Source organism: Saimiri boliviensis, chromosome 11 (assembly GCF_048565385.1).
Source record: "Saimiri boliviensis isolate mSaiBol1 chromosome 11, mSaiBol1.pri, whole genome shotgun sequence".
Taxonomy (NCBI): Eukaryota; Metazoa; Chordata; class Mammalia; order Primates; family Cebidae; genus Saimiri; species Saimiri boliviensis.
Window position 1 is genome coordinate 26708322 of NC_133459.1, and position 16969 is coordinate 26725290.

General features: G+C 38.1%; 1 protein-coding gene and 1 pseudogene across 8 annotated transcripts in view; one reads left to right on the forward strand and one right to left on the reverse strand.

Moving 5' to 3' along the window:
- LOC120366114 (glyceraldehyde-3-phosphate dehydrogenase pseudogene) overlaps positions 1–16969 on the forward strand; it is a 448321-nt pseudogene that overhangs the window by 235778 nt on the left and 195574 nt on the right.
- EYA3 (EYA transcriptional coactivator and phosphatase 3) overlaps positions 1–16969 on the reverse strand; it is a 112611-nt gene that overhangs the window by 53928 nt on the left and 41714 nt on the right. For 6 of the 8 annotated variants that reach the window (XM_039473585.2, XM_074380351.1, XM_074380350.1 and 3 more), the window contains 4 exons: positions 16655–16734; positions 11980–12046; positions 8632–8768; positions 1133–1270 (listed from right to left, as the gene is read on the reverse strand). In XM_039473585.2, the coding sequence (XP_039329519.1) occupies positions 1133–1270; positions 8632–8768; positions 11980–12046; positions 16655–16734 (422 nt within the window). The remainder of the gene's footprint in view (positions 1–1132; positions 1271–8631; positions 8769–11979; positions 12047–16654; positions 16735–16969) is intronic. The other 2 variants (XM_039473586.2, XM_074380356.1) reach the window with 1 other exon arrangement.

Consider the following 16969-nt stretch of genomic DNA (forward strand, 5'->3'; position numbering starts at 1 on the left):
AGAAGAAGAAAAGAAGAAGAAGAAAGAAGAAAGAAGAAAGAAGAAAGAAGAAGGAGAAGGAGAAGGAGAAGGAAGAAGGAAGAAGGAAGAAGGAAGAAGGAAGAAGGAAGAAGGAAGAAGAAGAAGAAGAAAAAGAAGAAGAAGAAGAAACAAGTAAAAAAAAGGAGAGACTTGGTAAAAAGGAGGTAAAGTAGCTCAGATGAAGGTCTTAGAAAACAGAGACCAGTTCTGTTTCCATTGGACCAAGGAGAAGTAGTTTTCAAACATTTCTGAAAACAGTTAAAACTGAAAATAAAAATCTAATTAATTTACATCAAAACTTTTATCACCAAAGTTTACACAATAAGAGTACCTCAGATAGGTTTTTGAGGCCTCATACTAATCCCTTTACTATCCATTTTATAAGAAATAAGATTTAAAAGCTGGGAAACATGAGGAGAAAGGAGGCAGATGAGAAGCCAGGTATAAGGACACTAATCCCAGTCTGGAGCAATGACAAATTGCCTGCATTGGATTTAGAAGGATAGGCAATTAATTCCATAGTGCCTTTTGAGTTTTTTGTCTTCTTTCCTAATAGTCTTTTTGTAATCCTAACTCTGTTAAAGGAAGAACTTGGAAGGTAAAGATGTTTAAGCTTTAGTACCATGCTTTTTATCCTGAAAGAGAAGTAAGAATGAACTTCTTGAGGAAGAGAAATGCTCTCATCAAGTAGTAAACAGGGTGTAAGTGTGACAAAGACACAGCAGAAAAGCAGCACACACCTCACATACTGCTATGACAATTCACATAGGTCAGCAAAATTCTAACCCATGAGTCTTCTGCTCATTTATAGCACAAAATGCCATTGAAAATAGACTAGAACAAAATCAAGGGGTTTTCTAGACCCAACATGCAAAGGGAAAGTTTCAATTCTATTAAGCAGTTCGAATTCAAAGTCTAAACTACTTATAAACCACACTTCTAAGCTGTGGTTTGCCTAAAACAAAAAGCATGCACAAATCCAAGTATCACCCCTTTCTATTTTAGAAGACAGAGCTCCTGTATTATCCAATTTGTTTGGAGATACAGGAAAATTAAAAGCAAGAAACAATAATAATAATTTAAAAACACACACACAACCATGCCTATTTACCTTGAATGGGATAAGAATAATGTGCTGGGCTTGGCTGGCTTGTGGTTAACCCTGTAGTGCAGGTAAGAACACTGTGTTGACTTGGAGATGGAGTCTGAATTAAACCACTTTCAGGTTTCATACCTGGCCACAATGCACCTGAATCAGATAAATTGGACCAATTACAAACAATACACTGGGACTGAGGAGCATGGTTATGCTTTCAAATATCAGCCAGTAGGTTTAAAATCTAAATCTTAAAACAAAAATAAATTTGCTTGTAAGAGAAAATTACTGAATCTCCCACTTGTAATATACCACAAGCAAATAACACTTTTAAAGAATTAGGGGATGAGGCCAAAGAAACAAAAGTGTTGCCACAAATCCCAATATGTATATAAATTCATTTCAGTGATTGGGGGAAACTGATCAGGATTCAAAAAAAGAGTTATTGACACCAAACTGGAGTATTTGTTATAAAAAGTGCCTGATGTTCATGTACAGTGATAAATAATTTATCCAAACTGTCAAGGTAGGAGACATTCTATATAAGTTTAAAATTCACTTACCCATTAAACAAGGACCAAATTTTTCTAAAATATATTAAATACTCTCTGCCTTCTTAAGCTGGTTATTTTGTTACTTTTGTTTCTTCTGATTAGGAAAGACATACCTGCTTATTTTTGTAATTAAAAACATCACCACTATTAACAGTTTGCAGAAGAGTTGCCTAGATGATTTCTTCATCGTTTTTTTTTTTTTTTTTTTTAAAGGATAGGATTTTGCTCTGTTGCCCAGGATGGTCTTGAACTCCTGGCCTCAAGCAAACCTCCCACCTCGGCTTCCTAAAGTGTTGGGATGCCAGCCAGGGGGGGACTGTGTTATACATAGTATTCATAATGTGCTTTTCCACATAATACTTTTAAGATTCATCTTTCCAAGTCAGAACATATAAATCTATCTCATACTGACAAACAACATAGCTGTTCTTTTTTTTTTTTTTTTAATGAGACAGAGTATTGCTCTGTTGTCCAGGCTGGAGTATAGTGGCATGATCTCAGCTCACTGCAACTTGTGCCTCCTGGGTTCAAGTGATTCTCCTGCCTCAGCCTTCCCAGTAGCTGGGATTACAGGCGCCCACCACCATGCCTGGCTAATTTTTGTATTTTTAGTAGAGACAGGGTTTCACATGTTGACCAGGCTGGTCTTGAACTCCCAACCCTGTGATCCGCCTGCCTCAGCCTCCCAAAGTGCTGGTATTACAGGTGCCAGCCACTGTGCCCAGCCCATTTTTATTTTCTTTTTAATGACTGGTTGTTCACTGTGTTCTGAACAGCTATGGTTGCTGGGCTAGTATAGTTGAAGCTGATAATAAGGTCTAAGAAGGTTCATCAACCAAACATAGTCTATGTATGAAATCAATACTAAGGTAGCCATGTCTTCAAACTCAACGTTAACTCATCTCATTTATTTGCTCTTACTCTGATAAACCAGGAGTGATTTAATTTATAGCCAATCAACACATATATGTAATTAAAAATATAATACTTTGAGAATGAGAACCTCTGCTTCACCAGGGCACTGAGATATTTCAGTGCAACTCAGATTTGTCCAATTTGTTGATAAGCATGTTTAAGAATAGTAAAGAGAAATATGAAAGTCTTAAAAAGGCTGATAGTGGGATATGATAATCACTTTGCCCCACACTCTGTTTAATTTTTTTGAGACAGGGTCTTGCTCTGTTGCCCAGGCTGGAGGGCAGTGGTATAATCACAGCTCACTGCAGGCTCGACCTCCTGGGATCAAGGGATACTCCTACTTTAAACCCCCAAATAGTTGGGACCACAGGCACACTATACCTGGCTACTTTTTGTATTTTTGCAGAGATGAGGTTTTGTCATATTGCCTAGGCTGATTTCAAACTCCTGGCCTTAAACAATCCTCCCGCCTTGGCCTCCCAAAGTGCTGGGATTAAATGCGTGAGTCACTGTGCCCTGACTTGCCCCAAACTCTGATGCATAAAAAAAGAAAATGTAATATTCTTTTCTCATCTATTAATCACATGAAATAACTTATTTTAAGAGACAGGAATACTGACATCTCTAGCATGAATTAGGAGCGACTGCTCCATTATAATTCATGATCATTTAAATACGTCTTGTCCAGATTAGCCATAGCTAAGGTTCTTGCTATGTTTGATTTTCAACAATAAAAATATTCAAGAATGTTGTTTTTTAAATATTTACAATGTAAAATGTGAATATCAGTGCTATGATTCCTGCTGGCTGTGTATCACAATTTTTGGTAAATTAATTGCCATTCAACGTCACAATAACTTTACAATTTATTGTAATTACCATGATTTCTTTTTCCAAATAGGTTTTGACCCTAAGGTGTTAGATTTATAAACACATTTATTTTCACACTATATGAAAATAATACATTATTAATAATAGTATCAACTGAGAATGTTTTGACCTATAATAAGATCAAAAATTAGAACACTCCTAGTTTTGAATATCTTTGGCCAGAAACACAAAGTAGATGTTTAATATATAATTATTTTATAAGGAATAAAAGATAATACAGACAGTGCCTCCAGCATCACTGTAGACCTGGCTCTTTAGAGATGCAAATTATCTTCCTCTAAAAGCACCCCTCCCACAATTCCAGCCAGTAGGCAGCATGACCCAATGGTTTGACTCCAAAGCACTATTGTTTATAACGAAATCCAAACCCTAATTACCTGACTACTAGTCCACTGCTCTATGTCAACAACTACAAAATTTCTCAAGTACTTTTAAGCACGAAGAGCCTGCTGTAGAGAAACTGTCGGGCTAACAATGGGAAAGTAAGTCTGTCTCTGAGTGCTTTCCTGCTGCCCCCAGAGTGGGGTCTTAGCACAAACTTTGCCCAAGTTTCTCAGTACAAGTACTTCACTATTAATTAGTCACTAACCAAACTAATCTCATCAGTTCAATTTATAGTAACTCATATAGTGATCTTTAGAAATCAGTCTGATGAGGAATTGAAGTATATACCTATGCTAGAAAAAGCACATGAAAGGACATGTTGATTCAGTAGCTCATTTGAATAAGCTATTATAAATAGTAATTTAGTCTAAGTACTTTTCCTGATTATAAACAAAGTATATGTAAATTTTTTAAAAAAACATCTGTAACAGGAAAGACAACCACTTTTTACTTCCAGTTATTCTTTTTTTTTTTTTTTTTTTTTGAGACGGAGTTTCGCTCTTGTTAACCCAGGCTGGAGTGCAATGGCACGATCTCGGCTCACCGCAACCTCCGCCTCCTGGGTTCAGGCAATTCTCCTGCCTCAGCCTCCTGAGTAGCTGGGATTACAGGCACACGCCACCATGCCCAGCTAATTTTTTGTATTTTTAGTAGAGACGGGGTTTCACCATGTTGACCAGGATGGTCTCGATCTCCTGACCTTGTGATCCACCCGCCTCGGCCTCCCAAAGTGCTGGGATTACTGGCTTGAGCCACCGCGCCCGGCCTCCAGTTATTCTTTATGCACTTTTTTTTTTTTTTCTTTTTAGAGGCAGGGTCTCACTATATTGTCCACGCCTGAGTGCAGTGGCTATTCACAGGCATGATCCCACTACTGATCAGCACTGGAGTTTTAACCTGCTCTTTTTCTGATCTGGCTCAGTTCACCCTTCCTTAGGCAACCTGGTGGTCCCCCCACTCCCAGGAGGTAACCATACTGATGCTGAACTTAGTGCAGATACCCAATCAGCATAGCGTACTATAGTCTAGAACACTGGGTTCAAGTGATCTTCCTACCTCAGCCTCCCAAGTAGCTGGAACTACAGGAATGCACTAGTGTACCTGGCTATACACATTATTTTCAAAAATACTAAATTGGTATTACATTATGTTTTTGCTGTTACATACTGCTTTTTTCAATTAATAATATACTGTTTTCTCAAGACTCTAAAAATTTTTTAAGAACATGATTTATAATGGCTACACAACAGCCATATACAATTTAACTCATATCTTAATATTCAATTTTTAGGTTGCTTTCTATTTTTTCATATTATAAATAATGCTTCAATGAATATGTTAGTCATCACATTTTTGTGGGTATCTCTAATTAGTTCCATAGGATAAATTTCCAGAAGTGAAATTACTGAGGGAAATGAAATGAACGTCCTTAATGCATATTGTCCTCTCCTGCTCACATTAAAGTTCTTTTAAAAGAAATCAGAACAGTGACACCTAAAGGCATATTTTATGAACCCCACTAACAATAAACAAGTACCCTTTTCCTTACACATACTCCTTCAGATTCCTAGCAGTTACACTTCTAATCCCCATTCTGCCATCCCACCACATTTGTATACAGCTCTGGAAAGAATATGATCAGTATTTCTTAACTTTAAAAGATTACTCATCATATAGCTTTCTTAGATTTATTCTAGTCTGTTCTCCTTTCTTTAAGAGGAGGAAGTTTTTAAATTTCAAACTCAACTATGGAACCATCTTTTGGATCTAGACCTAAAGTTAGGAACCCTTCTAAAATGAAACAAACCTGGGTTCAATTATAATCCCAGGCATTTACTAATTGTATGAACTTTGGGCACATGATTTAACTAAGCCTCAGTTTCTCCCCTATAAAAAGGGATAAAGCTAGTACTTACCTCCTAGGGCTGTTCTGAGGATTAAATAAGACAATACTATAACATGTGAAGTACTCAGTATATACCTTGTTATAGTAAATAATAAAGATAATAGTATAATGAATTTTTCTGAAGTTCCATTTGCATTTGAAATAAAACAAACTAGCTAATCTGAAACTGAGCAGCATTAAGATGACACAATGTATCAAAACCTTGTTTTTTTTTTTGGAGACGGAGTTTCGCTCTTGTTACCCAGGCTGGAGTGCAATGGCTGGATCTCAGCTCACCGCAACCTCCGCCTCCTGGGTTCAGGCAATTCTCCTGCCTCAGCCTCTTGAGTAGCTGGGATTACAGGCACACGCCACCATGCCCAGCTAATTTTTTGTATTTTTAGTAGAGACGGGGTTTCACCATGTTGACCAGGATGGTCTCGATCTCTTGACCTCGTGATCCACCCGCCTCAGCCTCCCAAAGTGCTGGGATTACAGGCGTGAGCCACCACGCCCGGCAAAACCTTGATTTTTGAAAGAAAGAAATCAAGTGTTTTCTCCTACTTAATTGAACACGTTAGGAAAAAAAGCTACATGATAAAACACAAGAAAACATCTTTTCAAATAGTTGCTTTTAAAAGTTTTACAAACCTCTCTTATAATTTCCTTGGTAAATTATTAAAATATGCCATATCTATCATTCACATTACCCCAACCAAAATCTCTCTGTAGTAAGTCTCATACATTACTTAAAGTCAAATTTAAGCTAATGATTATCTCTCTCTGAATTACTGATATAAGAAATTGTGAAACACAAGTTTTTCTTGCCCTCAAATATTAAACAAAATCAGATTATTAAAGAAGCCTGTTACAATATTACCAACATACAATATAAATAGGTATCCTTCAAGGTTTTAACAGAGATCTATTTACTTTACAGAATTATTTTTCTTTTTTAATATATTTTTTTAAAGATTTTTTTTTTTTTTTTTTTTTTTTGAGACAGTCTTGCTCTGTCGCCCAGGCTGGAGTGCAGTGGTGCCATCTTGGCTCACTGCAACCTCTGACTCCAGGTTCAAGTGATTCTCATGCCTTAGCCTCCTGAGTAGCTGGGATTACAGGTACCTGCCACCATGCCTGGCTAATTTTTTTGTATTTTTAGCAGAGATGGGGGTTTCACCATGTTGGCCAGGCTGGTCTCAAACTCCTGGTATCAAGTGATTTGCCCAAAGTGGGCCAGATGTGGTGGCTCATGCCTGGAATCCCAGCATTTTGGCAGGCCAAGGTGGGCAGATCACTTGAGGTCAGGAGTTTGAGACCAGCCTGGCCAACAATGGTGAAATACAAAAATTAACTAGGCTTGGTGGTACACAGAGCAAGACTCTGTCTCAAAAACAAAAACAAAAAACAAAGAATTTAAGGGAAATATAGTTATAATTTAAAAAATTATATATAGGATTCATATGCACATAGAATTGTTAGGTATTCCATAAATCATGCTCAGAGATATAATAAGAGTTGTATTTAATATTGAACAGCAAGAATGATCAACTGTTGTAAAGGACTTGCTAATAATTCAAATCAAAACAGAAGATTTTAAAAACTATGTAAAAATATTATAATTGCTAGCCTATTATTAGTCAACTATTGAAAAATCAGCTTTAAATAACCAAAAAGAAATAAACACAAAACATATTCACAGAGGGTTCTCCTTTCAAAAGGTCCATGCAGTGTTGGCTGGTTAATCATAACATAAATATAAGATCTCAATACCCTGGCTGGTACTAACAGGCATGGAAACATGGATGTACAAAGGGGGAAACAAGAGAATTTGTTTCCCATCTTACATGAAGTTATCAACCCCACTATTATTAAACATAACTTCCAATTTTTGTTTCTAGCAGTTACCAGGAGCCAAAGAATTCTAACAAGCCTAAAAGTAAGAAAGCTGCCAATATTAAATAAGAGTAGCCAAACGGGTCAGGAGAAACAGGAACACAGGAACTAGACACAGGTACACCAATACATCCAGAATCTGTGTGGTGATCTGTCTGGAAATTTTTTTGAATTCTTAGCTTGTTTCAATAAAGTCTAGAGAAATATAATTTTGTTACATATGACATATTTTTAAATAATATAGTATTCTCTTAATTTTCTGATACCCATGTCAGGAAAGCAGGGAAGGGGCAATGAAGCACACTGCATTTATATACACATAGAAAAATAAACACAGAATATTAAGTGACCAAAGAACCTTAAAGTAACTTCTGATAAATAATTTTAATTTACAGTTCACCTAGAACCAATGAAAATAACTCCCTAGGCACATGATAAGGTTATAAGAAAACTGAGGATTTTTGGCATTCTAAAATGACTTTTTGGTTCAGCAGAACAGTATCTGATCAATTTTGAGTGGGGTCAGGGGAGAAAGGAGAGGGAGAAAGTGGCAAAAAATAAAAACAAAACCCACAGAGCAAACTATGATGCATATTCAGACTACCTGGTTTTAGCAAGAAATTGGCCACCTCAAAATATATTTATTATGATTTCCTAATGATAGTACCATATTATATTGTATACCAAGTAAGCCAAATCAATAGCAATTCCTCAAAGAGTTTACCAAACACTTAGATTCCAAGCCCAGGGTCAAGACTTAGTATATACAAAACAGCTAAATGAGTACTGAAAAACTATGATTTTCATATTACATGGATCAAACATACTGCTGCAAAGTTGCATACCCAACCACATATGTAACTAAGTGCTCCATGAAGAATGATGCATCTTTCAACTTTCTGATCAGTCAAGCAAGCATGGCTGATCAAAGTTTCTGGGGAATAAAATCAACATTCTTAAAAAGCGTATACAATAGGGTGCCTTACCAAAAGGAGGTAGTCCATACGTTTGGGTTGCCTGAGGGTAGACAGCATAGGATTGAGATTGCTGTAGTGTCTGGTATTGAGTCTGCCCAGGGTAAGCAGTTTCCGAAACAGGAACTGAGAGAATATGTGCATAAGGTCTAGAAAATTTCAAGAAAACAAAAACTTTCATGTGATTTACTTTAGTAATGGAAAATAGGTAAAACAGCTACCACCACTAACATCAAAGAATCTGCAACAAGGAGACTAACCTTCCATATAAAAGCACTCTTTTTAAAAATTTTTTATTTTTGAGACAGAGTCTTGCTCTGTTGCCCAGGCCGAAGTGCAGTGGCACGGTCCTGGCTCACTGCAGCCTCGCCTCCCCGGTTCAAGCAATTCTGTCTCAGTCTCCCAAGTAGCTAGGATTACAGGAACCCACTACCACGCTCAGCTAATTTTTGTATTTTTAGTAGAGACGGAGTTTTACCATGTAAAACTCAAGGCTGGTCTTGAACTCCTGATCTCAAGTGATCTGCTGGCCTCGGCCTCTCAAAGTGCTGGGATTACAGGTGTGAATCTCTGTGAACAGCCTAAAACAGCTGTTACGGTCAGAAAGTAGAACCCTTTCCTCCTGGTTTCCAGGTTCTATTATCATCAACCCAAGGAACAATTTTATGAAAAATTTAAGTTTCAAACATCCTTCCAAGTTCCAAACATTTCTAGTGTGCTACATGTATGATCCTATGTGAGACACAAGAATGTTACTTGTTCATGCCCTTGTGCCTACATCTAGAATAAAATCCTAATATAATAGAAGATTGGACAGAACAAGATTGGCAATTGGCTCTCATTCTCCACCCCACCCTTTGAACCAAACTAAAGTTCTAAGAGGGAAAGTGAGACTGGAAAAGAGGGTGAGGCTGGTGGAGAAAAGGCAAGCAAACACATCAAAAAATGGGAAGTAGAGATAGGTCCCAATATCCTCAAATCAAGCCTACAAAACAGAATCCAGGTAAGTAACAAAATCTGGGAAGTTGCAGACAAGACTCAATCTCCTCACTGATATTTAAGTCAGGGCATAATGCCACTAGTTGGTTCCACCATATCAGGGATAACGAGATATGGATTCAGCAGTGAAACTCCTGGGACTTTATTTACACTGGCTAGAGGATACGGTCATTTCATCCATGATATTGCACTGAATTTTTAGATACCAATTATTTCATTTGGTAAGTTACACTGTATGTGTAATGTAAAAAAGAAAATGCTATTTGTACCATATAAGTCATAATAAAATATGGTAGGGAGAGTGGGGGGTGTTTTTAAAAACACTTTTTAAAAAAGTTTTTTTCATCTTTGGGGTAACAGAAAAATGAAGAAAGGCCATAAAAAAGTGATATACAAGCTGGAGCAGATAAGAGGTACAGAATTGGGAGAGAAAGCATGTTCTAGGACAAGAAAAAAGCCCTGCCAGGGTACAGAGGAAGGAAAGCAAGGGCTTAAGCCTGCAAAGAGCACAGATTACTGAAGGAAGTATATTAAGAGAAGTGAAGTAGTGAGAGAAAGAGCAAAGACCTTGAGTGCCAGGCTAAAAGGCAAATCTGAAACTGAGAGCCACTGAAATTACTGAGCAGAGTGACAAGATTAGAGCTGTTCTTTAACAAAGATTAATTTGACATTGCTTTGTTAAATGGTTTAGAAAGGGAGGAGAAACTGGAAATGGAGGTCCAGTTAAAAAACAGTTCAGATAAGTAATAAAAAGGTCTGAATTAAGATAGAAGGTATAGCTAATAAGGTATTCTGAATGTAGCAGGTATGCAAATACTTTCGGAATGAATAAATGAATTTGGAATCTGCAACATATTCACATTTCAGTAGATTCTAAACAACTAATTTAAAAATGTCTACTCTTCTTAGCCAGATCTGAGTCCAGGAAATAGCTCAGGTTAGAGTTGTTACTCAAGTCACATGGGAATGATTTAAATCTTAGTGACCTTAAATGGATTAATCTCCAGATATGGTAAAGACCATAGTGTCCTTTTTATTCAGTGTCTTTGTAGCCCAAAGCTCAAACATTTTCACATTTAGTATCTAATTTCTTCATAATAATCTCAGAATAGATTCAGTCATTTCACAGAAGAAAGCCACATGAAAATGATTAGCCCAAAGGCACCATTAGTGTTAATACCAGATTAAAATGTGAAGAACTCATTGGGTTGTTGTTTTTTTTTTGCCTCCCAAAGTGCTAGGATTACAGGCATGAGCCACCGCGCCCAGCCAGGTTGACTTTTTAATTAGTTTATTTTTTAACTAATGCAAAATTCAAAAGGTACAAATGGATATAATCAGGAAAAAGATAGCTTCCTTTTCATAACAACACCATAAAGTATCTCTTGCTTCTGTTACCAATTTCTTTATGCATCCAGCAGCTATAAGCACATAAGAACATAGCCTGGCTTAATAAATGCACTTGTAGATGTCTTTGTATGCATAGGTCCACTCTTTATTATGCACAGTAGGTAGCTTGGTATACACATTCTTCTGTACCTACCCATCTTGAAGATGAATAACCTGGCTAATATTAATGCTGATCTTAACCCATGAAGGCCCAAAACATTACCTCTTAGTAACTTTAACCCACCAAATCTGTCTAACTTCAAGCCCAGTTCTACTCTGAGGACATTCCTCAATCAAGAAACTGAACATAGGCTGGATGCCGTGGCTCATGCCTGTAATCCTAGCATTGTGGGAGGCCAAGGCGGGTGGATCATATGAGGTCAGGAGTTTGAGAACAGCCTTGCTAACATGGTGAAATCCGGTCTCTATTAAAAAATACAAAAATTAGCCAAGTGTGGTGGTGTGCCTGTAGTCCCAGTTATTCGGGAGGCTGAGGCAGGAAAATCGCTTGAACCTGGGAGGTGGAGGTTGCAGTGAGCCAAGATCATGCCACTGCACTCCAGCCTGGGTGATAGAGTGAGACTCTATCTCAAAAAACCAAAAAACAATAAAAAGATTGGACTGAGAAACCCCAGTCTTGTTTTTATTAATCTCTATGTCAAGGTAGAAGACAGAATGATTAGAGGTCAATCAGTGATCTGCTTGATCAATAACACTATTTTACATGTTCAGTGTCTACTAATTTTAGAGTAAGTTTTTATGTAAAACAATCTATTGTAGGCCACCATCTACTTTCTAAAAGGACACTACATAGACTATATTTAGAGGGAATAAAAAATTGGAATAATGACAGAATAAGAGAGGTAAAAATAATTTAGATATCTATTATTTTAGAGGTAAAAATCATATTAAATTTTGCAATGAATCTAGAGAAAAAAGCATATGCATTTTGGAAATAATTATGCAACTTACTTTGCAGAATACATTTGTGAGGTATAATCATTGGATGAGCGAGGGATGTAATCCGTGCATGTCATAACTGAAAGAAAGATAATATCACCAGGTTAGAAAGTTAGAACATTTTGAAAATGGAGTGGGAAAACTGCATATCTCACTGTATAGTCTTTCAAACTAATTAACAGAATACAGCTTGGACACCAGATAGAAAGACTACATGGTAGAAAATATTTTCACTTTGTGTTTGTATACCTGTTTATATACTTCCAGAGGCAGTAAAAAAGGAAGGGTGGGGTATGGAAAAGAGCTGAAGGTGGTAGGGATCTCTACCTTTACCCATTACTGATCTAAAATAATAGATGAAGCAACCTCCTAAGCTCTCAGCTATGCTGATAGGCAAACTTAAAAAGCAAGCTCCGTGTCTGGGAAACCACATTACGTTATTTCACCTTATTTGTTCTTTGAGTGCCTACTGTATTGAGTAAAAGCCTTAAGAATGACTTGCAGGAAGACAGATTTGGGGGACGCACCCAATCTTATTTTAAAACCACTGCTACTGCTATGTATAATCAACAGCAGGATAGATCAAAGTATGCCTCTATACTACCATTTTTTTCTGTTTCGTAGTGAAGGCTTTAAGTTTGGCAAACCAGAGACAGACATGAGGAACTGATGTGATGCTCTGATGAACTCTGCAAGATGTTTCCAGCTATTGTACTCTCGACCCCCATGACTTCATCTGGAATAGCTGCTATGAAGGCTTGACCTTCATGATTACTACTTTTGGTATAAACGCTGTAAATATCTGATTGAAGGTGAATCAATTAACTTTATGTCTAGTTAGGTTCCCTGGAAGACTGTGTGACCCAAAAAGAGAGCCCTGATCAAAAGCAGATGAGAGGCCAACTCAAATGCTCAAGAGTAAGACAAATCAATACCTGGGAGTTTATTATAGGAGAGCTTGTCCAATGCTATTGTTCGAGGTCTTTAAAAATAATTATTGGAGATCACATTCATCTCTAATCATTTTGACAAAAATGAAGAAGATGTCAATGAGATCTAAAGTTTTTACAATCCATTGCAAAGAATGTAAGGTAAGTTTATTTGAATTCTACGTGATGGTTCTTTCTCAGTAGTCACATGCATTAAAAAACCCAAACCTTCTTTTCCCAATTTAATTAAATTCTGGAAGGGATCAACAACATCCTAGGATACTCTGGCCAATTTTCAATTCTTTAGAGAATGAATGAGCCTTGATCTTGGCAGGATTTGGGAACCACAAAAGGATTTTAAAGAGTGAAGATATAATATCCTATTATACTATAGGAGAATCGAGTAAGCAATATGCTGGCTTGGACTAGAATAGCAACAGTGGTGATGAAGCAAAGACTTTGAAATATATTCTGAAGGTAAAACTAACAGGACATTCTAATGGATTTGATGCAGAGAATGAGGAAAATGGGGAATTTAAGATGATTCCTACTAGGTTTTTGGTACGAGCAACTAGAGGGACAGTGATACCACTTCCTAAGATGGGCGAGTTGGGGAGAAGAGTGTATGTCATGGGGGCTAAAGGAATCCAAGTTATTTTTCCAACATCTAAGTATGATTTTCCTTCCAGTAGAGATGTCAAACAGGCAGTCTGATACACAAATGAAATCAGGGGAGAAGTTAGACTGGAAATATCAATATGGAATTCACTAAACATGTACAAGATATTTAAAGTAATATAATGGATGGGAGAATCCACAAAGAGAAAAGATGGTAGCTTAGAACTAAGCCCTGAAGCCCATCAAGGAAGGGCCATCAAAGGAAAAAGTGGACAGGAAAAGTGGTAAGAGGGAGAATGTGAGGAGAAATGTATTCTAGAATTGGCAACGTGAAAATAACGAATGGCCCTGATGAAAGCAGTTTCACTGGAAGAGTGGGGATAGAATCTAAATTTGAGAGGCTGGACAAGTGAATGGGAGATGAAAAGGCAAGTGAGAATAACTCTTTCAGAGGTTCTGATATGTCACATAGCAAAGAGAGTCCATAACTAGTGAGTGATGTGAACCCAAAGGTAGGGGTGGAGCAGTGTTGATGTTTTAAAATGGTAAGACGTTTCTTTATTGACAGGAAAGATAAAAGAGAAGACCGTTGGCCAGGTGCGATGGCTCACGCCTGTATAATCCCAGTACTTTGGGAGACCGAGGCTCGTGGATCATGAGGTCAAGAGTTTGAGACCAGCCTGGCCAATGTGGTAAAATCCTGTCTCTACTAAAAATACAAAAATTAATTGGGCATGGTGATGGGCGCCTGTAATGCCAGCTACTTGGGAGGCTGAGGCAGGAGAATTGTTTGCACCTGGGAGCCAGAGGTTGTGCTGAGCTGAGCTAATGCCATTGCACTCCAGCCTGGGCAACAGGACAAGACTTCATCTCCAAAAAAAAAAAAAAAAAGAGAAGACTATGATGACACAAGAGTGGTGTCAGGAATACGATAGTACCAAAGTCCTTGGGGAAGGTAAAAACGGATATTATATGGAGCACAAATAAAGTGCCCTGAATCTGACAGAAGCAAGTATACTACTTACATTTGACAAGAAAATGCTGGGAGCAGTGGCTCATGCCTATAATCCCAGCACTTTGGGAGGCTGAAGCTAGCAGATCACTTGAGGTCAAGAGTTCAAGACCAGCCTGGCCAACATGGTGACACCTCATTTCTACTAAAAGAATTTTATATGTTACATGTTTATGGTGGTGGGCACTTATAATTCCAGCTGCTTGGGAGGCTGAGGCAGAAGAATGGCTTGAACTCGGGAGGCAGAGGTTGCAGTGAGCTGAGATCTTGCCATTCCACTCCACTCTGGGTGACAAGAGCGAAATTCCATCTCAAAAACAACCCCCCCCCCACAAAATACAAAAAGTAGCTGGGCGTGGTGGGATGCGCCTGTAATCCCAGCTACTCGGGAGGCTGAGGCAGGAGAATTGCTTGATCCTGGGAGGTAGAGGTTGTAATAAGTCAAGATTGCACCACTGCACTCCAGCCTGGGCAACAAAGCAAGACTCCGTCTCAAAAAGCATAAAAAGGCCGGGTATGGTGGCTCACGCCTGTAATCCCAGCACTTTGGGAGGCCAAGGCAGGCGGATCACAAGGTCTGGCGTTCAAGACTAGGCTGGCCAACATGGTGAAATCCCATCTCTACTCAAAATACAAAAATTAGCTGGGCATGGTGGTGTGTGCCTGTAACCCCAGCTACTTAGGAGGCTGAGGCAGGAGAAGTACTTGAACCAGGACCCAGGAGGCAGAGGCTGCAGTGAGCTGAGATCACGCCACTGTCTCCAGCCTGGGCTACAGAGCAAGATTCCATTTAAAAAAAAAAAAAAAAAAAAAACAAGGCCAGGCGCAGTGGCTCACACCTGTAATCCTAGCACTTTGGGAGGCTGAGGCGGGCGGATCACGAGGTCAAGAGATGGAGATCATCCTGGCCAACATGGTGAAACCCCGTTTCTACTAAAAGTACAAAAAATTAGCCGGGCGTGGTGGTGTGTGCCTGATGTTCCAGCTACTCGGCAGGCTGAGGCAGGAGAATTGCTTGAAACTGGAAAACAGAAGTTGCAGTGAGCTGGGATCGTGCCACTGCACTCCAGCCTGGTGATACAGTGAGACTCTTGTCTCCAAAAAAAAAAAAAAAAAGAACAGAATGAATATGATGGCTATCTAAAGTAAAAGTAGAAAGAAGGTAGGGGAAGGTATAAATGTAGACTTCAAATGAACCAAAATGTTTTTAAAAGTTATTTATTTTATTTTTTTGTAGAGACAAGGTTTCACTTTGTTGCCCAGGCTGGTCTCAAACTTCTGGTCTCAGGTGATCCTCCTACCTCAGTCTCCCAAAGTGTTGAGATTACAGACAAGAGCCACTGTGACTTCAAATACTGACCAAAGTATTTGAAGGAAAAAAGGAAGTTATTTGGAAGTAGCAAGAATACTCAACTTAATTCCATTCTGAAGTATGTAAAGTATAATATTTTAAGAAACAGGTCTTTTTCTTGGGGATGAGTAGGATATTAAAGAAATTAGAGGAGACATTTTATTGATTAGAGTGGTTTTCCACAATATGGACAGTTTCCCATATGGACCAGAATCACCTGACTAACTTCAAAAATGGAGATTCCCTATCCACATCAGATCTACTAAATGATAATCTTTGGAGGTGAAACTAGAATTCTATATTACAAACAAGTATTCCAGATGATTCTTACATAGGCTAAAGGTCTGAGAATCACCAAAATAGAATCACCTTTGAGGAAATACTACATAGAACTCAAGATATACCATTTTAAAAATTGTATATTTTTAAAGGTTGCACCTTTAAAAAATATATACATGGGAAGTATATATGATTAAGCATAAATGTCTCTGATTTTCTGTAAGACACTATTACCTTTAGAACATCCAGTCTCAAAACAGAAATAAAATTACCGAGTGTGATTCCTCAGGTAAGTGGATTGCATGTGATCTTTTCTCAGCTGGTCTGTCAATAAAGCTTACCAGGGGCTCAACAATAAATACACACAAACACAAGGATGGGAGAGCCTTCTGGATATTTTAGGATAAACAAGGCAATTACAAAAAAACAACTCTGTAAGAATAGCATTACCTGGTTATATAAAGAGCTGTTCAATCATGCACAGAATATGGTACTTACTTTCCTCTGACATAGGAAGGTTTGAAGCAAGGCTTGATGTTTCTGGCTTCTGATCACTGACATCTGGATTGCTTACTTGACTGGGAGAACCAAAATGAATACATTAGCCCCTGATTGATTTGCTGCATTGCTAAAAGTGATGAGATCATACTCATTTCCTCCTAGGCTATACAAGTAAGACGCAAGGTAAATCTTCATGATATCCTTATTGTTGGTTTTTAACTACTTGAAGAAAGTTAGGGCCAGGGCTAGTACCCTCAGCATTCTACTGTTCTTATATCTCTAGATCCCTTTAGTTTTTATATCACTCAGAAA